General features: G+C 51.5%; 7 protein-coding genes across 7 annotated transcripts; 1 reads left to right on the forward strand and 6 right to left on the reverse strand.

The window, feature by feature from the left end:
* Window positions 1-374: 374 nt before the first annotated feature.
* BJX68DRAFT_260697 (ATP synthase subunit C family protein) lies at window positions 375-833 on the reverse strand (the record flags this gene model as incomplete). Its single annotated transcript, XM_071043950.1, has 1 exon — window positions 375-833. One exon carries the CDS (start codon window positions 831-833, stop codon window positions 375-377), a length of 459 nt encoding a protein of 152 aa, XP_070905987.1.
* Window positions 834-4,068: 3,235 nt separating this feature from the next.
* Window positions 4,069-4,651, reverse strand: BJX68DRAFT_260698 (uncharacterized protein; the record flags this gene model as incomplete). Its single annotated transcript, XM_071043951.1, has 2 exons — window positions 4,069-4,493; window positions 4,555-4,651. 2 exons carry the CDS (start codon window positions 4,649-4,651, stop codon window positions 4,069-4,071), a joined length of 522 nt encoding a protein of 173 aa, XP_070905988.1.
* Window positions 4,652-7,824: 3,173 nt separating this feature from the next.
* On the reverse strand, window positions 7,825-9,959 carry BJX68DRAFT_260699 (uncharacterized protein; the record flags this gene model as incomplete). The annotated part of the gene is made up of 9 exons (XM_071043952.1): window positions 7,825-7,941; window positions 7,996-8,105; window positions 8,155-8,251; window positions 8,342-8,508; window positions 8,581-8,859; window positions 8,938-9,040; window positions 9,106-9,153; window positions 9,216-9,325; window positions 9,392-9,959. 9 exons carry the CDS (start codon window positions 9,957-9,959, stop codon window positions 7,825-7,827), a joined length of 1,599 nt encoding a protein of 532 aa, XP_070905989.1.
* A 991-nt stretch (window positions 9,960-10,950) lies between these two features.
* On the reverse strand, window positions 10,951-12,986 carry BJX68DRAFT_223478 (WD40 repeat domain-containing protein; the record flags this gene model as incomplete). The annotated part of the gene is made up of 1 exon (XM_071038150.1): window positions 10,951-12,986. A coding segment is annotated over exon 1 (1,574 nt), but the record flags the coding sequence as incomplete, so codon positions are not given.
* A 349-nt stretch (window positions 12,987-13,335) lies between these two features.
* Window positions 13,336-15,480, reverse strand: BJX68DRAFT_260700 (uncharacterized protein; the record flags this gene model as incomplete). Its single annotated transcript, XM_071043953.1, has 4 exons — window positions 13,336-13,385; window positions 13,452-13,512; window positions 13,616-14,888; window positions 15,047-15,480. 4 exons carry the CDS (start codon window positions 15,478-15,480, stop codon window positions 13,336-13,338), a joined length of 1,818 nt encoding a protein of 605 aa, XP_070905991.1.
* A 209-nt stretch (window positions 15,481-15,689) lies between these two features.
* BJX68DRAFT_223483 (uncharacterized protein) lies at window positions 15,690-17,335 on the reverse strand. The gene has a single exon (XM_071038151.1). The coding sequence runs from the start codon at window positions 17,230-17,232 to the stop codon at window positions 16,015-16,017; it is 1,218 nt and encodes a 405-aa protein (XP_070905992.1). The 5' UTR covers window positions 17,233-17,335; the 3' UTR covers window positions 15,690-16,014.
* A 616-nt stretch (window positions 17,336-17,951) lies between these two features.
* Window positions 17,952-19,839, forward strand: BJX68DRAFT_260702 (Alpha/Beta hydrolase protein; the record flags this gene model as incomplete). Its single annotated transcript, XM_071043954.1, has 4 exons — window positions 17,952-18,119; window positions 18,175-18,364; window positions 18,423-19,142; window positions 19,211-19,839. 4 exons carry the CDS (start codon window positions 17,952-17,954, stop codon window positions 19,837-19,839), a joined length of 1,707 nt encoding a protein of 568 aa, XP_070905993.1.
* Window positions 19,840-19,843: the final 4 nt, after the last annotated feature.

Genomic DNA, 19,843 nt, shown 5'->3' on the forward strand with positions numbered 1-19,843 from the left:
TATGTACAGTGTATTGCTTGTAGACGGGCCGGAAACAAATGAGAAAAATGGAAAGGATGATAATGTAGTACATGAGATATAAAAAGACCACCACAGATTACCTCTTCCCTGACTTTCCGGAGAAGGAGGCCAGGCAAAAAGCGGTTTTGAAGAAAAAAACAAGACCAAAGGATCCAATTCCCAAATTCATTCTTTCCCAATGCTCGCAAACAATTGTCCCGTCCATGATCGAGTCGTCAATTGATGTTGTTTGGAAACAGAAAACTCCGGTATGTCTCTCTCCCTCGTATTTCTTTCTCGTGGTGATGTGATTTTTTCGGGTTCGTTCACAATAAAATCACATTCCTCTTGTCGGGGTTGGTGGTGTGATTAATTTAGACGTACTTGCACATCATGGCAACCATCAGGTCGAACAGACCAATGGCCTCGACGAAGGCGAAACCAAGAATGGCGTAGGAGAAGAGCTGGCCACGGAGGGCAGGGTTGCGGGAGACGGCCAGGAGGAGGGAGCCGAAGACGAGACCGATACCGATACCGGCACCACCGAGACCGATGGCAGCGGAACCCATACCAACGTTCTGGGAGACCTGGACCATGGCGTCGGCGATCTCAGAGGAGTACTGGCGGCGGGCAGCGAAAGCCTGGCGGGCGGAGGCCTGGATCATGGAGGGCTGCTGGCGCTTGACGGTCTGGAAGGGGGTCATGGGGACGGCCTTGCGCTGGCTGGTGAAGGTGCGCTTGGGGGCGGCGAAGCGGGTGGCCGGGCGAGCAACCTTGGAGGTCGCGGCCATGGTGGAGGCCAGACGCTGGGCGAAGACACGAGAGGTGGCCATTTTGTGAGGAATGGGAGAGTTGAGAGAGAGAGAGAGATGGGAGGAGAGAGAGTGAGATGGAATTGGATGGAGAGAGAAGAAGAGGAAGAAGAAGAGAAAAGAGGAGAGAGAGGAAGGTCGTCCAGGAGGGAAGAAAAATGGGGACTCAGCAAATGGCCCTAGCACCCAAATCCGTCTTCCCGCTTAATTTTCGCCCTTTTTTTTTCCCAAACCCTCCGCGTCCTTCGTGCGCTAACTGCGTTTGGGGGGGCTGCAATAAACCCTACTGCTGTGCCCGTACCACGCTCGTACGTTGTACCGTGGAGAAGGGGGAGAAACCGTGTATCAATACAGGTGGCCCTTCTGGCATTCCACTTTCCTGCCTGGGGGTTAAGTCGGGTTCCTTCGGGACGGGGCCAAGGACGATGCCCTCTGGCTCAGCCAATGATTCGGGCAATCATGGAGCTCTGGTGACCTGTCCCAGTGTCTCTTGTCCTGTAAGTTGCTTGAGGAGCAAGTCCGAGACGCAATGGAATCCACTGGTTGCTCCAGCCACGGCGAGGCATGCCCACTTGGAGCTTCCGCCCTTCCGGCGTTCTTTAAAAGTTGGCGCATAGATTACAAGCTCCTCTCGAGCGATTGCCACTGATGCGCTGCCATGCGCTGCTATCTACGGCGAACGCGAGCTCAGAGTCGGTGTTCGCAGGGAGCTCTGCGGCCGCGCAGGGAAAAAAGAAACAATCGAGAAATTTTTTCGCAGTGGAGCTTTCTGGCTAAAATGGGTCCGATAAAGTGGTTCTGCCCCACATGGCGCGCTTCGTGCAGCGAACCACAGCTCCCAGGTCAACAAGCTAAATTGACGACGGCTCCGTCGGACGCAAATCAAAGCCCAGTCCGGCCCGATTCGGGAATGCGGCTCCACTGTATACCGGGTCCTCGTCACAAAAAATGGAGCCTTCCTGTCTCCAAAACAAGTTGACCGAGGATTCGGCTGGAAGGAAATCCTGTCAGTTTCACCCCAGCAGCGAAGAAGAGATCATGCGCTGCCGGCTGGCTGCGTGGTGCTGAGTCAGGTCGTAAAAATACCGTCACGGTCTCACACCGATTCTCGGATTGGGATGGGCCCGAATCCACCCAAGCAACGCGAATCGCGACAAACAACAGGAATGCTCCTAGCCGCCTCCATCCCTTGAGCTGCTGAGCTCGAAGCTCGAGAAGAAAAGAAAACCACCATTCCCTCCGTCAAGGGGGCGTCGTCCCAGATTATATATTCCCTCCTGGCTCCCTCGTAATCGCAGAAAATTGAAGCTGAAGCTGAGTCGGCCTGAAGAAAAAAAAATTGCCTCGTTCCCGAGTTTCGTCATGCGCTTGGCTATTTTGCCTAATCTCCCAGGCAGGCTTTCCCTGACTTGACCTGCACCTGCAGCTGCTCGATCTCAATCATTTCCCGAGACTGCAGCCGCCCTTTTTACTTTTTTCCCCTTTATTTTCGTCCTTTTACGCTCCCTTCCTTTCTTTGTCTCATGCGAAGCTCTCCTGTCTCCAATCATTTCTGATGCGTCCAGTCGACACCACTCGAACGAGTCGAATCTCCCAAAGCCGGGGAAACCGTCCCATCTCGTCATCTCCCCCAAGAAAACCTGGGTCCTCGCCAGCGCGGCGTGACCTCACAGCGGGTCCAATAATACAACCAGTCTAACCAGTCTAACCAATCTCAGGCAAGAGCCAGGCTTATGTAACCACCTCATCTCGGCATTATCCTGGCACAAACGCCGCTAAAATAAGCATGTGCATAACGTGAGCGCACCAGGATCTCGCTCCTGCGTCCCTGGTTCCGGCGGGTTTTCCCGAGTGCGCGCTCTCGGCTCGAAGCTCGCCCTGCAAGCAAGCAAACCATCACTCGAGGCTCGGGCAGCAGAGGTTTATAATAATACGCGTAACCCTGCCATATAATGTAGCTTTCTATCGTTCATCTGACCATCTGAGAATCGGGATGAGTCACTGCCGCCAAACACATCGGAAATCGAGTCCAGGTGCACTTCCAGATCGCGAGGATCGAGTGCTGCTGTACTGAGTGAAGATTACCGCCAGCCATCCTCCGTGCCTCGGTTATCAATTCCTGCTGGCCGCCGATTCCGCGGGCGATGGGATGAGAGCTCAGTGCGAGCCAGCTCGTCGCTGGGAAGAACCGCAGCCGCGCAGCAAGGCGAGGACACGTCTCGGAAAGGGTCGTGGCCTTTAGCTCGCGGCGCGGTGGAAATTATCCCGGGCAAGAGGAAACCAAGCTCCCATTCTCGCAAATTACGGCCGAGGTCTTTTTCATTTTGCTGTGCTTGAGCTCGGTATTCGCGTTTCGGGAGTTGAAGGGTTTAATTGAGTGGACAGTTGCTTCGTTGGGCTTTTCTTGGGCTATGGAGTCGTTGAAGATTGTTTGGGCTTGTTGCCAGTTGAGTGTTGGAGAGCGTGAACGGTGCCTGAGGCTCTGATCGTCGCCGCCTGCTCGCTGTCATGTGATCTGTTTGCATTATTTGACCAACAGCCTTGTGGCCTTGTGACCAAGGACAACATCGCCGGGGAACTGGCCATGGGTCTATGGGGACATGGACAACTGTGGACTATGTTCTAGTCTACTAGGTAACTGTAGCTTGTTGTTGTGGGGTAATTGATTGCTTTCTTCTTGGTAGCTCCTGTACACGCTGCTTCGCAAGGTCGTGGTACCAAGATATATAGTGCCGCGTGCGGTCTACCAAGAAAGGGTATTTCATCCTTCGAGAGTAACCTGTTCCGATCAGAGTCTTCGAGACATCCAGAGTACCCAAGTAACGAAGAACATAAAAGATATAACATGCTCCGCATAATCATTCTCGAGTCTCCCTTCGTTTAGCATGATCCCATTCCTGTGCTTCATTCGTCTGAAGAAACCTAACTTCCTCAAACAGGAAAAAACTCAAGATAACCCATCCGGAGCACCAGAACAACGACCAGCTTGAGAAGCAAGCTGCATAATCTTACACAGAAGAGGAATGGCCTCATACTGCAGATGGTCGTCAGGGACCCTACATAGATGACGCACCCATAGCTGCTCGAGTCAGCACGGGGCCCAGCCGCCAGAGTTAGTAGATGATCCACTTACATTACCTCGAGGATCAAGCCGAATAAATATATAATCCAGGGTATCCACGGCAAGTCCATACATCATTATATCAGGTCGGCCTGCTTCTTTGCGGGCACGTTGGAGGAGGGCTGGGGTACCCGGTCAGTCAGTATCGGAGAAGTAGATTATCAACCGGGACACGAGTAGATCAAAAATGACCCAGACGGAGAGCTTACCCATGTGCACTTGCGCATGATAATTGCCCCAACCTGCATACGGCCATTTGGTGATCACGACAACCAGATTCGTGTCGATGTCGTCTTGGCTTCCGTAGAAAAGGGCGTGCCGTATCTCGCCGCGGGGAGTTATCGTCTCCCTCAAGTGCTTGTTTCTCACCGGCTTGTATGTGAAAGGGGCGTCAAGTTGCCATTGAAGGGAGCTGGAGGGGGCCAATGTATCAGGTCCGAAATCTCGCTTTTTGATGAGAGCAAGGACAATGCAGAGAAGCGCTTCAACTTTGACCCTGGTGAGTAGCTCGCACCAGATTTTGTCGCCAAACGCCAGTTTGTAGTCTTTAAGGATGCTCTCTGTATTTGTTAGCATGGCAGTTATCTTGAAACGTAAGATGATTTTGCGGGGTGGACTGACTCAGATGATCCGGCATCATCTTGTACTCCCCCAAAGCACCCAGGCTCCAGATGTAGTCCTCATCTGGCTGATGCTTCAAGTCAAGTATCTCATGCATGTCTTGAAGGAGAATGCTAGCCAAGTCTGCAGTAGATGGGTCTTGCGTCGGAGTTGGCTCTACAGCTTTCTCGGTCTCTCCAGGCTTGGTGTCGCCGGGGCCCCTTTCGCAGCCACCTTATCACATGCAGCTAGCCAGCGCGTGTTCAGCAAGTCATACCCGGGAAAGGAGTCTAGAGAGGCGTAGTTTGTTACCTGCTGCCGCGGAAAAAAAAGGTTATTGAGCACATACTAGGAGTAAAGTCTGCAGCGTTATCCTCCTTATCTTCTGCATAGTTCCACTTGTGTACATCCCATGGTGACAGGCGCGTTTTCGAGTCACTCCAGGTGTCTGCCGGCTTACTGGATAGTAGCCCGGGTTTGACAGCTTCGTTGAGGATCTTGCTAAGAACGGTTGTGATCGCTTGCTGCTGGTCATTGGCCCAATTTAGCCTCAGGGAAGATAACTGTTAATACTTTGTGTTAGGTACTGTGCTCGTGTTGGTCGAAGTCGCGGATTGCAAGGGAACAGACCTTATTCCTCTTATCCAGATGGAAGAACACCCATGTGAAAGCTATCAGTGCAGATCCCATACACCTCCCTATTGACCTTCCGTCTGACACGGTTATGTTTGATCAACGCTATAACCCGATTAGTACTCTATTGGAAGAATGGCCCAACGGAAAGATCAGGTAATAGGTCACTCACACATAGCCACAAGAATCGGGAAAAACTGCGTACTCTCTCCACCAATAATCATATCTCGCGCCCGAATGACAACACAATTCGTCGCGAAATCTCGTGCGTCCCCATACACAGAGCATAATCGACCGCACAGTTCGGTATCCTCCTTCGACGCCGAGCCCCAAGAGTACCAGACAGAGAGATAAATTGCTCATAGTCCCAATAAAGCGTATTTATCTTCTCCGTAGTATCCGCCCCCAACAACCTCTTCTTGGCTTGAGCGAGTAAAAGGTGGAGGATCGCGTCGATCCGGGGACGGGCTAGGACGATGTGGCTAGTGCTGGCGGCATTTCTCGGCGTTAGAGCAAGGCTATAGTCTGCGAGCAGAGTATCGAGATATTCTGGAACGGTGGCTGGGTCGTTGGTTGCGGTGTCCCAGATTGTGCTGTTTCACTTGCGACGCCGCTTGATGCCGCAGAAGGAGAGGAGGGGACGTTCGATTTCGATTTCGACTTGGACGTTTTCCCTATCCCGTGTGCTCGTGCTGGTCTCCTTGTAACGTCTGATCAGCCTGCAGAGGCCAGAGAAGAAGCGGCGAACTGTAATATCTCCAGCGTCGTTCTGCATACTGTATATGTGGTCTGTGTTGACTCGCCCTTGAATCGGAAGCGATGGAGTCAGGTCCCAAAACTGGACTTGGGGAGAAGAGCTTGGGGAGATCAAAGAAAATTTCATCGTGGCAAGTATGGTGGTGACTCGCGTCTTGAGTTCTTTTTACGTGGATTTAGGTTGGCCTGTTGCTTCTACGTACTGATCCGGAAGGCGCAGACGACAGCCTTGGGACACCGCTCGGAACTCGAGTCAGTAGCTGATGATTTGAATATTTAGGCGATAGAAAGGAGCTGATATTGAGAATAGCTACCTAAGCGAGCTTTCAAGCGCAGGAATAAGAAACGAAACCGAGATATTTGAATACGAACGAACCTGAAGCAAACCCCTCGGCGATATTCGTACGGAAAGCATAACCGGCGAGTTTCTCTGGTGGAATAGCACAAGAGAGAACTAACTAGATCCTCTGGACTATTTGTACAACTTGACAAGAGAAATATACCGTGTTTTGCAGCGAGATAGTCATTTCAGTCTCACTGGTGGATCAGTTAGGGACTATCAAAGTCTGGGAAATTGCTACAGGCACGCTCAAGTATACTCTGGAGAGCCTAGAGGGCCCTTCAGAATGGGTGACTGTAGTTACCTTTTCACATGAAAATCAACTATTAGCCTCTGGCTTTTATGATGGAAGAGTTGAACTTTGGGATCCTGCCATAGGCGCACTCAAGCATACTTTAGATAGATCTTGCGCCCATACACATTTGGGGATACCCCCATCGAGTTACTCGCTTTCTCAGCTGACTGTCAATTGCTGGCATCTGGCTCAGAGGGCAATTTCCTTGACCTCTGGGATCTTGCTACACTAACGCTCAAGTACACCCTCGAAGGCTTTGAATGGGAAGAATCGGTTGCCTTCTCGCCCAGTGGCCAAATGCTAGCAACTAGCAACGTACACCGTGTCAACATCTGGGATCTGACTACAGGCACGCTTAAGCATACACTAAAGGACGAACTAAATGGTGAATCATTTGCCTTCTCACCTGATGGCCAACTTCTGGCATCCGGCTCCGCTTCGCACATCACCATTTGGGACCCCGCTACAGGCGCTCACCTACACAGCCTGACGAAAGGTTGGGAGCCGGACTGTGAAGATGAGTTCCTTGATTTGTTTCCCACCTTTGCGACTAAACTGGAAACAGTTACTGCTCATGATTGGAATGAACGTTTCCTGTCATTTTTTCCCGACCAATGAAGAGGCCGTCTTTGCAGGACGGTCGATGGGTTACTATTCGAGGCCAAAAATAGTTGTGGCTACCTTCTGAATATACGCCAAGGTGTTCAGCGGTTAGAGATGGCGTTATAGCAATTGGGTGCGGCAATGGGAGAGTTCATGTTATTACGTTTGATTTATAGTATAGTTGTTCTGTAGAACTTCGGATTCAATGCTGCTGACTTGCCAATTCTCTTCTCCTTTATACCCCGAGCATTGAGGCTATTGTTGAATGGATCTCACGTTATATTATGCAACAGACAGGCTGTAATTCCTCTTTATCAGCCCACTTCAGCTGGACTACTGTCCTTCGTATTATGATGGCTCTAAAGGGGATGTCCTTGCCATCCAGTTTATGTGGAGACAGATCTGTGGAAGTCGTCGATGACCTATTTATCACTGACTGGGTGAGAGGTAGCAGAGCCTTCTTAAGGAGGTTGTGGTAAATGACTCGTCCAGACAGCCTGGATGAAGCTTTCGCTCTCTCCGTGGGGTTGAGGATGCTAGATGTAGTAGTGCTTGAAAGATGAATCGTAGATTCCTAGCGGAAGCCACCTGTGCCAAAGCATTAGGCACAAAAAGGCACCTCGTCCGCGGGCTGATCCAGTTCGCCTGATCCCTTGACGGTGGTCTAAGTCAAAGTCCGGCTGCACATAGATGCAAGGCACGCAGCATGGTCCATGATCTTGTGGATGTGGGAAACGACCTCCACGGGGTCCGTGTGCCAATCTACCATATGCTTCGACACCTGCTCATATTAGCACGGCACATAGAGTAATTGGAGGACAGACGGCTCTCTTACCACACCATCAGGATCCAGACGGAGAAAATACCAGTTCCAGGAATCCGTGGCTAGGCCATATATTGGCGAGTTGAAGCGGCCTGCCTGTTTGCGGGCGTGGTAAAGAATCGCTAGAATAATTAATTAGTGAAACAGAACCAGGAAAGGAGACTTGCATACCCATATAGGTTATGGCCTGGGGCACGCAGGAACTCGCATGGTAGAATTCTTTCGCTTGGACGACGACCAGATTCGTCTCGACGTTTGCCCGGCTTCCCTACCACAATGCATAATCCATCCGACCTTGGATTCTGGTTCTCTTTCCCCGAATGACCCACGTGAACCTGAGAGTCTTGGACTCACGCACCCAGCGGAGGGACTTGTACGATGCAAGTGTCTCGATCGTCCCTAGTCTATATGCCTCCCTTCGTTTGGCGGCAAGAATCGAAACCATGATGATATTAAGCTGGGCGGAGATCATCTCGCTGGGTTCAACGTAGAGAAGCATCTTGTCCCAGAATGTGAGAATATGGCCTGAAGTAGACAGGGTTAGCTAGTGGTTCTGTTGAGATGATAACAGAGCACAAGAAGCTGGAGGCAACTTACTGAGATGTTTCGTGATGCCTTTCAGCTCGGAAGCTGCCAGATCCCAAACCTGGGTTGGCCCCGTTTCCTGAATCAGGTCGAAAGTATCGTACAGGTCCTCGGAAGCCATGTCTGTTACGGCTTTTTTGGGTAGCTGCGGTTTCTGACTCTCGCTGCGTGCGACTCTGAATGCCTCCTCGACCATCAAAGTCTCCTTGGGATCTCCCCGGCGCGCGAAAATCTGCATTACACTCCTCTCAAGCTTAGAGAACCACTCCGTATTCGGCGACTGCGAAGATACTGATCACATAGGGAAATGAATTAGTTCGATGAGAAGAACGGGAGAGAAAAGGAGCGGCCGGGCCCTATTATACATACCATCCTCGCCATCCGCCGTGTGGCTCATAGATTCCCGACCCTCTGAGAGACTTGCTTGCGGTCGATTCCAAACTGACCGGACCTCGCTCGACTGAGTTGCCTCCTCACCAAGCATCAGGCTTATTGTGAGGTGAGTGCATCGTGTAATATCCTGCTGAGTAGACTGACGATGACGTTCCGTTGGCCCTCGTTCCAGTTGAGTACGCAGGAAGAATACTAGCAAGGCACTCAGTTAGGATTGATTCTCTTCCCATTTAGGGGATTAATCAATTGCGGACCTTGTGCTTCTTATCAACGTGGTGAAACATCCATATGAACCCATCAGTAAATATCCCATAGACATCTCGATTCGCCCTCCGATTAATCCGTCGATTGCGTTGAATCATTGCTGTAGCGTACGGGGTCAGCAGACTATCCTGATATGATCTTCGCAGGGGGTCAGTTGGTTACTGACACATGGCACCAAGCACCGGTAGACCCCCTTCACATTCTACATTGGTACTAATAATCGGTTGCTCCGCTTGGATAACCACACAATTTGTCTCGAGGTATCTCGGATCCCCGTACCACAGTGCGCAGCTTAGCGCGCAGTCAAGAATATCCCCTTGCGCCCCCTCAGTGTCTGCGAGAGAGATCACCTGGTTGTAGCTCCAAAAAGGGCCTCTCAATTGGCATAAAGCCTCAAACTGTGCCGGAGAGTTTATCCGCATCTTTTGCCTCGCTTCGGCTAGAAGTAGCTGTAAAACCATACCAACCGACACGGGTGCAACATCGATATCCGTTGGTGTCATGGCTAGTGTATAGTCCAACAACATAGCGTCAAGGTAGTCCGGTAGGGTATATCCATCGTTGTTTGTATCGATACGCCATACCTTGCTATTCCCGCGACGCCACTTGATTCCGTAGTAGGAGAGAAAGTCCCTTCCAACCGGATTGATGTCCTCTCCCTTCTTAAGACGTCTCTTGAGACCGCAGAAGTTAAAGACCCTACTGCCTGTCTTTTTTTCTTGGTCATACTGCATGGTGTAGACAAGGGGGCGATGTCGTGAAGATGCGAAGGCTGATCATGGAGAGAGAAACAAGACGCACCATCCTTTGCGCGGAAAAGGGGGAATTTTTGTTGTGGCAAACGCCGCGGTGGCTCATGGACGTAAGGTTCCGGAGGTCACTCCCTAGACTTTATTGATTCCGTTGATATCAGGGTTTTGGTTCCGGTTCAAACTCTTGCCCTAAAACCTTGCTCGGCCTTCGCTACAACCTCCACTAAATGTCCATGAAATTGTCATTAAACGTCAGCTTAGAACCTCTGCTTAGTTAAAGAGGTTGATACCTGTACCTTATGCCTAGAGAACCTCTGTGTTTCCGAGAGTGGTTCATAATAAGAGCCGCTATTTTTCTACAGCTTTTGATGTCAAAGTTGACTGCTATACACAATATATGTAGCGGTAGGAATAGATTCTTGCTGGAATGCTCTTCAGATAGGTGCGGTTAGAAGAGACCTATATGTACAATATCCTCTTCCTGGCCTTAACCAAGCACCATACAAACCATGATATGCCTCTAAACGGGCCTATGGCCATTAACATACCCCGTCTCTTGAATAACCTGAAGGATCTGTGGTTGGGATGGAGTCATGGGGCGATGGCCATCTACTACTAAAAGACCTCTTGATCTGATCGCCCACGAACGTCTTCACCACAGATAGCCATGCTCATCATCACCTCTACCACTACGGCAATAGTTCAACCCAAGATATTCCTCTTGAGTTCATTCAAATCCTTCCCAAGAATTAACCGGAAAGCTGCGAAAATAGCAGGGGTGCGATGTCTCCTTGATAGAGTGATCTGAGGTAAAGTAGTCAGCAAATCGCATAGAAACATCTCCGATGCTTATCCTACGCTCGGAGTAACTGGGCTCTATAAATCACCCTTCTTTGCATTGTTCAATATTAATCCCGAGATGGTCGTTGATATTAAAAGGTGCAGATGGTAAACAATCCCCCGCCTTTTTTCCGGAGGATCGTCAATCAGAATCGAATCTCAAGAATAGAAGCCTTCCACTTTCGAAACCGAGAGCAAATTTGTTCCCGTAGCACGCACACACAAATCCTCTATGGCTTGGAGGGATCCATAGGACTCTCCTCCCGCCGTGCCACACCCAGTCTGAGCCCACAAATGGGGTCGTATGTGGCTCTTGACCGTCAATCTTCAGCCGACCTCTATTCGTCTCTAGGTATCGATCGTCGGCCGAGAACGACATGGTTTCGAAACGGCCTATCGGGTGAATTTCTCGGCTGTGAGTGTCTTGCATGATAAGAATGCTACCTCCATGCTGTATGCTAGCGGCGACGGCTTGACCATCCGATGAGAGGGCTATATTGGAATAATTCGCCCCCGGGTGCGGCGGAAGCCAGGACTTGATCCCGGTTTCAACATCCCAGATTAAAGCCTGCCTAGTTGCTAAAGCTTTTCTCTTACGTTCGGATAGGTCTGCCAAAGCAGACAGCGTCTTGCTGTCTGACGAAAATGCGAGAGGTGTGATGGGCATTATAAGGTTCGAGTCGCCTTGTAGTCTCTGTATCTCTTTTCCTGTTGCCACTTCCCACACATGAATGTTCACACCGAGTCCTGCTGCTGCTAGCATTTTGCTATTTGGAGAAAATTCCGCCCTGGCAAGATTCCCCGTTCGGGCGAAGAATAATGCCGCGCTAGGAATCAAATCTTCGACGTGGTGTTGAAGGTATTGCCTTCTTTGACCCGTGGGCAGATCCCATATTTGGATTGAATCAAGAGCGACAGACGCTAAAGTTTGGCCGTCTGGTGAGAGAGCGATGCTTTCAATATTACGACCCTGGTGAGCCAATTGTCTCCTGCCGTTTGAGGACATATCCCAGATCAGAATGGTGTTACTCCCGGACAGGGATACAATCGACTTGCTGTCTGCTGAGTAGAAAATCTTGTTGACTAGATCTTGGTGGCGCAATTCCCGAATTTCAGACCCTGTTACTGAGTCCCAGATGCAAACACAATTGTCGGAACTAGTTGAAGCTATTGTTCTCCCATCTGTTGAGAAAATAATGGCCTTGATGGCCTTTGTGCGTTCCTGCTTTTGATCTTGGCTGACGATGAGCCGATGTTTTTCTGCGGTCCCAAGACTGGTGTCCGAGCTGCAACCGTCCATACCGGCTTGATAGACGTCCATGTCCCAGAGCTCGACCACCCCTCGATGTTGGGAATCGACTAAAGCAAAGAGTCGACAATTTGGGGAAAATGCAATGCTGTCCATATATCTGCCAGAAAAACAAAATCGGCGCTCTCCTGTCGTTGTGCGCCAAATGCTGATAGCAGATTCCCGGTGTATAGCCGCAAGCAATTGTCCATCGGGTGAGAAGATCAATTTTTCCACAAACAGGTCAGGATTGGTAAGCCCGTGGCTGATCTTGTTCGTCATTGCATCTTGAAGGCAAATTGTTTCGTCGTCGCTGACCCAGGCTATCGTGGCCCCGTTCGGAGAGAGCGCAAGTACAGGCTCAGCCACTTTGGTTCGAGTATATTTATCGAATAGCTTTCTGACTTCTTCGGTAACCGTATCAATGAGCATTACGCACGATCCGTCGCGTTCATGTTTTGCTATTAGAAAACTCTGTCCGTCTGGTAGAAAGATGACTTCTGTCAGAAAATCATACCCTGTGTAATATGATTTTTCTTCACCGGTCGAGATATTGAAAAGGCGAATTTCATTATCAAGACCATATACAAGTCTCTGCGCGTCAGGGGAGAAAGCCAATGGTTGATTAATCCAAACCTCAGCTGTGATCTTATGAAGCCCTTCACCCGTTGCGGTATCCCACAGGCAAATCTCGAAAGCCCCAGAGACCGAGGTAATGATCTTGTTGTCTGGCGAGAAAGTGAGGCATCGAACATCATATGATTTGATGTTTAGTTTTGCTTCGCCAGTCGAGGATTTCCATAAATAAATCACGTGCCGGCTCGCGCATGCTATTGTCTCACCATCGGGCGAGAACACGAGATAGTGAAGACGTTCATCACCCGACTCTATCATGTGTAGAAGGGGAGTCCACTCTGGGGCCTCTGCTCCAGGTACCAATGTGAGCCACTGTGGCAAGTGCTGCTTGAACATCTGTCTGACCAAGCTTCTCTCTGGTGAAAAAACGAGAGCAGAGGAGTAGGTCTGAAGGGGACAAAGGTCAACGATAGATCGAAAGGTAAAGATGAAACGAAAAGCATCATATAAGAATGCGGATATCCTGTCACCTGAGCTTTGCTAAATAATATTGTAAGTCCCTGCTTCCTCATTCAGCTAGCCTGGAACCTACTGCAACAAGGTCTCGCAAGCCATGTATCATCGAAATGCTCTCTGAAAGTCTCCCCAAAAGGCTTAGCGCTTCCAACCAGTGAAGAAGATGTTTGGTGAGGAACTGGTATATTCTGTCTTCGTTCGTGAGGTGAGCATCACTTCGCTCCGTATGATAGACCCAGTATAGACATGCATACCGAACTTCTGCAGGCAGGCATGACTCAATTCTCGTGGCTGGGATTTCTTTGCGAGATACTCCTGGATTGCAACAGTCACAGATGTCCCTTTTCAAGTAATTGTGGGAAGACAGCAAGTCCAGACACCAATTTGCGAGCTTTGCATGGGCCGCTCTCTCATCTACCCAGAACGGATTCGTATCACGCTTTTCTGGATCGACCAGAAAGTCACGAAACGATAGATGTAGCATTTTTATGGGTACATCAGGGGAGTCTGGCACACTAAGCACTGAGTGCAGAGACATCAGCCTGCCATCAATGCTTGATTTCGGTAGACCTAGGACTCGGGAGAGCGAGTTGGCCGAGAGAGGTTCGGCGAGGACCGCGATTGTCCCAACGACCTTATGAAATTCATCCTGCAATGTCTGCTGAGCGGCTTTGGATGGGACAGCCAGTCGGCTGAGGATCTGAAGGTAGGTGGCTTCCAGGTTGTCCATCTCCGAGAACGCAGTGGCATGCTGAAGGATCTTTTCCAGTTGCGCCCGAGGGTCAGACCATGCTCGATCCTCTATGAACCGGCATACAGTTGCTGCAAAGATGAACAGGGGGATAGCCATGTTGACCAGCTGCTGAGTAGCTTCATGACCAGGCCAGCTTTGGGGAAGTTGCGAGTCGGCATGGTAAAGAGTATTGAAGTCTGCTCTTATCTTTGCGAAGCGGGTCTTGAAGAAGGCAGTCAGATCGTGGTGAATGTCCGCCTCCGGCACGAGCTCCAATTGCCTCTGCTCAATGTCTCTTCGAATAGCACCAATTCCAAGCCGGACAGGCGGCTCGGGTCTTCCGGTCAGGAACGCCCTCCATCGAATCGTATCCGATTTCATGTTAGCGCCGCGGAATATCTGATAGATGAGCTGTCGAATGTCGTCCTCGCCCCCGCACTCATCGAGAGCGTCAATAATGATAACAACCGTTCTTGATTTGCCTGACTTAAGACCTTCCAGGGGCGTAAAGATGAGCTGTTCAAACTGTTCGCCCATTGGCCTGCCAGTGATTGCATGATTGGAGTCGATGGCGCGCTTAACGCTTGCCGCGAGGACAGGTTCTCTGGCAATGAGCTGAGAAGTGAGCGTTGTGGCGACGCGCCGGGCATTTCCGCGGTCTCCCTCGCCTCTTTTGAAGAAGAAGGTGGCAACAAGAGGACGGTCCGCTCTTTCCACCAGATGTTGTGCGACCGTGCGCGAGATGGTCGACTTGCCCGTACCTGCCATGCCTTGCAGGTAGAAGACGCTCTTGCCGTTTGCGTCATCTACCCAGTCGTATATATCTCGAAGAAGGTCGGCTCGTGTGTCGGGATGGCACCGTGACTCGTGTTCGTTGGCCTGGGAATCGAAGAGGGCGTCTTCCACGATTGGAAGTTTGGAGAGGAGGAGCGTCTGGTTGATATCGAGAACCTGTTCACTGGAAGAGAACAGTTAGCTCCGGAAACGTCACAGATCAAAGAAAAGAATATAGACAGAAAGTCTGCAAAGGAGAAGGGCCGGGTTGATTGCGAGGGCTTGTTCGCCGAAAAAGTTCACTTGGGTCTGGCAGCGTCTCGGATGAATGGGAAAACCTACACTTGATCAATCGTAAGAGCAGCTGATAACGTGTCGCGCTGACGTTCAAGCGCCGCGATACTCCGATCAACATCCTTGCTCTCCAAGGGCCACTTCAGAGACCGAATTCCGAACTTGCTCATGACACGCGATGAACCAGAGTCGAGCTTCTTCCTCAACTTGCTCTCGAGACTCACCAACTCCGCGTACGACCTGTCCAGACCCCGGCGCAACGCCTGCGAATTGGCGGCCTTGAGCTGGTCCCCATTTGGGCCCTCGAGTAATCGTTGCGCACTTTGAAGGGTCGCGCTGAGTCGGTCCAGCTCCTCGCGCAACCGCTCAATCTCAGCCTTTGCATGTTTCACTGCGGTGAGATACTGGAATAAGACGGTCGCGACCTTGCCGGCTAGATCGACCACTGCGATAACGCTCGCGGCCGATCCTAGTCCCTCCATTCTTGGTTTAAGGGCTCAATCCCTAAGCGGACGGCAGTTGGACGGGGTAATTTGAGGAAGGAGTTCTGGACGGCGTGGGTACGGTCACTTTGCGGGGCAGAGAGTCGGCTTCACAATCCCTGCAGTTTGCCGCAGTACGGACGTGGCGCGCAGTGGTTGGTCTATTCGACGAGGACCTGACGAGGACCGGTGAAAGGTCAAGGGCTCCTCCTTCATGATCTCCATTGACTGTTTATGAGGTTTTTGTGGAGGAAAAGTGGAATCAAAGGGCGAGGCGCAATCTCTCCGAGGACTAGAAAGGAAACTGCATGTGGTTGTTGAAAGTGCCGCAGCAATGGGGACAGGATCTTGCTCTCGACCCATGACAGAGAGAACTCTTTCTGATTCAGTCTGTCAAGCCTCGTACCATTAACTTCCAGGATTGTTCGTGTCTTTAGATCCACTATCAACTGAACCTTCACGCTCACTTTATGGCTCATTCATCACTCATTTTACCCGCCACTTTACCGTCATATTTGGCCTGATTCAATCCTGCTAGAAGCTATTCCTCCGCCTGATAGTCGAAACCTCACTCATCATCGTATTCGTCCTTCCATTCATTCCCTTCCACCCCTCCTCATCCCCCTGACCTGGCCCCTGCTTCGCGCTCCAAATAGGAAGCTCCTCCTCATCAACACTCGTCGCCCTCTCCGGCCACATCCTCTTCATCAGCCGATTCAACAACTCCGCAAGCAGAATCAACCCAACACCAACCCAAGGCCCCCACTGCCCGACCTCATACGGCATCTCATTCGTCGGCAACGACCGAAGCCGGACTTCATTCATGACGAGGTTCACGATGAACACTGCGGACGAGCCCAGGACAAAGTAGTACTGGAATGCCTCGACCAATTTCGGAAAGCGATAGCGGACTTCCGGTCTCTGTGTGGATTTGAGTCGCAAAGGAGGAACGGCATGATCTCGCCGGCCGCGCTGTTTCCCGAAGAGTCGTGCGCTTACCCAGCCTAGTTCGAAGCGGGTGAAGACCGGCGGTGGTTGGAGGAGGACTGCGTTGCCCTTGCGGATGACCCAGGTCCAGACGATGATTGCGCTTAACATGCTGGCGGAGATGTTCGGGACAAAGACTGCGGTGATGTCGCGCGGAGCGTCGAGTTGGTTCTTCCATGCAAGCGCATCGCTGCCTGAGCGGAAGAGGGGGTGTTTCTCTGCGAAGCATGCATACGTACAGTCCGTCGATGCATTGTACAGGGTGGATACCGCAGACGTGATATCAGTCTCTGGGCCGAAACACTCTGGACCCTCGGAGTCGGCCCGAATGTAGATCCCGGCGGTAGTGAGAATCGCACCGATAGCGATGAGCAGCGACCAGAGAGATATAATCATTCGGATCTCCCGCTCCGCAGATTGAAGTGTCGTTGACCACGCCAGTAACGGCGCCGTGAGCATGAACCCCGTCGACGTGACCGCAAAGACACCGTAGATGTCGAGATCAACAACAGGCGACTTGGCTTTCGCAATAAGGAAAAAGGACTGGATCGCTGCTGCACCGCAATATGTCATCGCGCTTGCGAGAGCACCAGCGACGAGCCATCGCTGGCGACGACCTATAACTCCGAACGAGAGCAGGACATAGAAGAGGATGCGCTGGAGCGGGGCGTACACCCCGGAGAGAGGGTATACGCAGAGAACATCCGGGTCGCGAGCAATGACGGGAACGATAAAGAGCACTATCGATACTAGCAGTTTCTCCATCGAGTCCTAGCCTGACCTTTTGCAACAAGGCTCTCGAACATTGAGGGATGAAGTTGGAAAACGTCATGGCCGCTCAAATTGACAATACGAGGTCTGCCCCGCCTGACCCTGAACTCCCACAGCAAAGAGGCTGAGTCGCTTTTGGGTTTCCGAATCAGATCGGGATTAGTTCAGCGAACACGAGGTGATCGACATCATCGCCCCCGAGTGGGTTCTGCCTTGGGCAACCTGGAAGCTTCTGGATCTTGTTTCCTGGCCAGGGGCCGGGGGAGAAGAAACGGAGCGGTGGAGCGGTTCTTTGAAGTGGTCCATCAACAGTATGGGAGACCTGAAGTTTACGAATGTATCTCAAGTGCATATTGCATCGGAAGGATACAGTTAGCCATATGCCTTCCCATACTACATACTCATCGATAATTCGCTTGCGTTGAGAGACGAGATAAGTCTCAAGCTCATTTGTACGCTACTCTTGAAAAAAAAGTCGTTGAAAGCTTGACTTGGGACAGGCAACAAGGTGTGCATGAGCTGGGTATTGAGGCATCCCAGCGAGCTTGGCAATATCCAAATCGGGACTTCGTATTCGGTAGGCCAAGCCTCGCTAGAACCATGGCCCAATCGCTGTCTCACTTTTGGAGTACACAGCTCCCTGACAGTTATATAAGCAACTTCAAGCACCAGCAGATGTCGATGGACACTCGTACTTGCAAGGAAAGACCAACATGCGAGTCCTCAAGTCACTCTGTATACTCCTCGCGTCGCGCCTTGTGGCCGGCCTGGAATCATCCGATATCGGGCTCACCTTTGACTCGGGAAATGGTCACGATCTCCCCATCTTGAAGCTCCCGTACGGGAAATGGAGAGCTTATAGCTATAACGCCGAAGCGGAAGTATGCGATCCTACCCCCTCATTCTTTGTCTATCAAATCACTAAGAAGTGCCCAGGTCTACACATTCCGCAACATCCGCTACGCTGCGCCCCCAGTTGGAGATTTACGCTGGGCCAAACCGGCGCCGCCTGAATTCATCTCTGGCGTACAGGATGGCTCGTACGGACATAATTGTATTCCCGGACCAATTCCGCCAGAGTTTGATAACCCCATCTTTGAGAACATCACGAAGAATGCATCAGAAGGTGCGCACCGATCCATCTGTTCAAGAGAACTGGATTAAACTGGCTAACAAAACTTTAGACTGCCTCTTCCTCGACATCTACGTCCCCCGAAAAGCCCTAAAAGCGCATAAGCCCTCCACCCCCGTCACCGTCTGGATCCACGGCGGCGGCTACGTAACCGGCTCCAAAGACCAAGGCATCACAATCGGCTACTTTGACGGAACGAGCCTGATCAACCGCGCAGACAACAATCTCATCGTCGTGAGCATAAACTACCGGCTCGGCGCATTCGGGTTTCTCGCTGGAGATGCCCTGCGCAGCAGACCCGGTCACAGCAACAGTAACAGCAACGGCGGTTCACGCCCCAGCAAAACAAGTGCCGTCTTCAATGCCGGGCTCCACGACCAGCGCGCCGCGCTGCAATGGATTCAATCATACATCCACCTCCTCGGGGGTGATAAGGAGAATGTCTCGGCGTGGGGCCAGTCCGCGGGCGCGGGATCGATTATGCATCATCTAATTGCGAAGGGCGGAAGGCAGGATCCGTTGTTCAGGACGGCTGTGCTGCAGAGTCCAGGGTTTAGTACGAGCGCTGATACAACGCAGGTTGAGGCGCAGTTTGCGGCGTTTGCGGGGGCCGTTGGGTGTCCGGCTACTGGAAGGGGGGCGCTGAAGTGTTTGAGAGGGGTTGATGTTAAGAAGCTGTGGGAGGCGAATGTGAATGTTTTTGCGGGGAGTGCGAATCCCGTGCCTGATGGGGCTTTTATAAAGGATGTGGCTCTCTATGAGTATTCGAAAGGTGAGCATGCCATAGCCAGCCATTCCACGTAGGCAGCATGAGGGAACCGGAGATTAATGATGGAACAGGAAACACATGGCCACACCTCAAATCCCTCCTCATCAGCCACGTCCTCGACGAAGGCGCCCTTTTCGTGCCTTCAGAGATCCCACAAGACTACATTCGCTCCTACATCTCTGGCCTGTTGCCACCAAACTCTACATCCGGCACCGAGAAAATGGTCTCCCTCTACGAATCCATCTACGCAAACTCCACAGAGAAGCAACTCGCCTCCGCCGTCTTCCGCGACATGATATTCACGTGCAACATCTACGCCGCCGTGCAAGCATACCGGGACCGTCCCGCCTGGGGGTTCCAGTACAGTTACATTGATGGCGTGATGAACGGGACGCATGGGAGCGATGCGCTCCCGACGTGGTATAATTCTGCGCTGCAGGGGTTCGAGGAGCCGCGCTTTGCGCAGTATCAACGGTATTTGACGAATTTTGCGCGGACGGGGGATCCGAATAAGCCGAGGGGTGGAAAGGACGAGTTGGTGCGGTGGCCGAGGGTGGATGCGAAGGGGAATGTGTTGGGTAGTGCGCTGGACTTGACGAATGCGGGGTATCAGGTTATCAAGGATGAACAGGTCAGGAGGGATGTTTGTGGTACGTGGATTGAGGTTGTTGGGGAGGCGATTGAGGAGGGTGACAGATAGGGAA

Source organism: Aspergillus pseudodeflectus, assembly GCF_044049435.1.
Source record: "Aspergillus pseudodeflectus strain CBS 756.74 chromosome Unknown BJX68scaffold_1, whole genome shotgun sequence".
Lineage (NCBI taxonomy): Eukaryota > Fungi > Ascomycota > Eurotiomycetes > Eurotiales > Aspergillaceae > Aspergillus > Aspergillus pseudodeflectus.

Coding starts and splice junctions, on each gene's coding strand:
- BJX68DRAFT_223483 (XM_071038151.1), bottom strand. CDS start 17,232: ATGGAGAAACTGCTAGTATCGATAGTGCTCTTTATCGTTCCCGTCATT.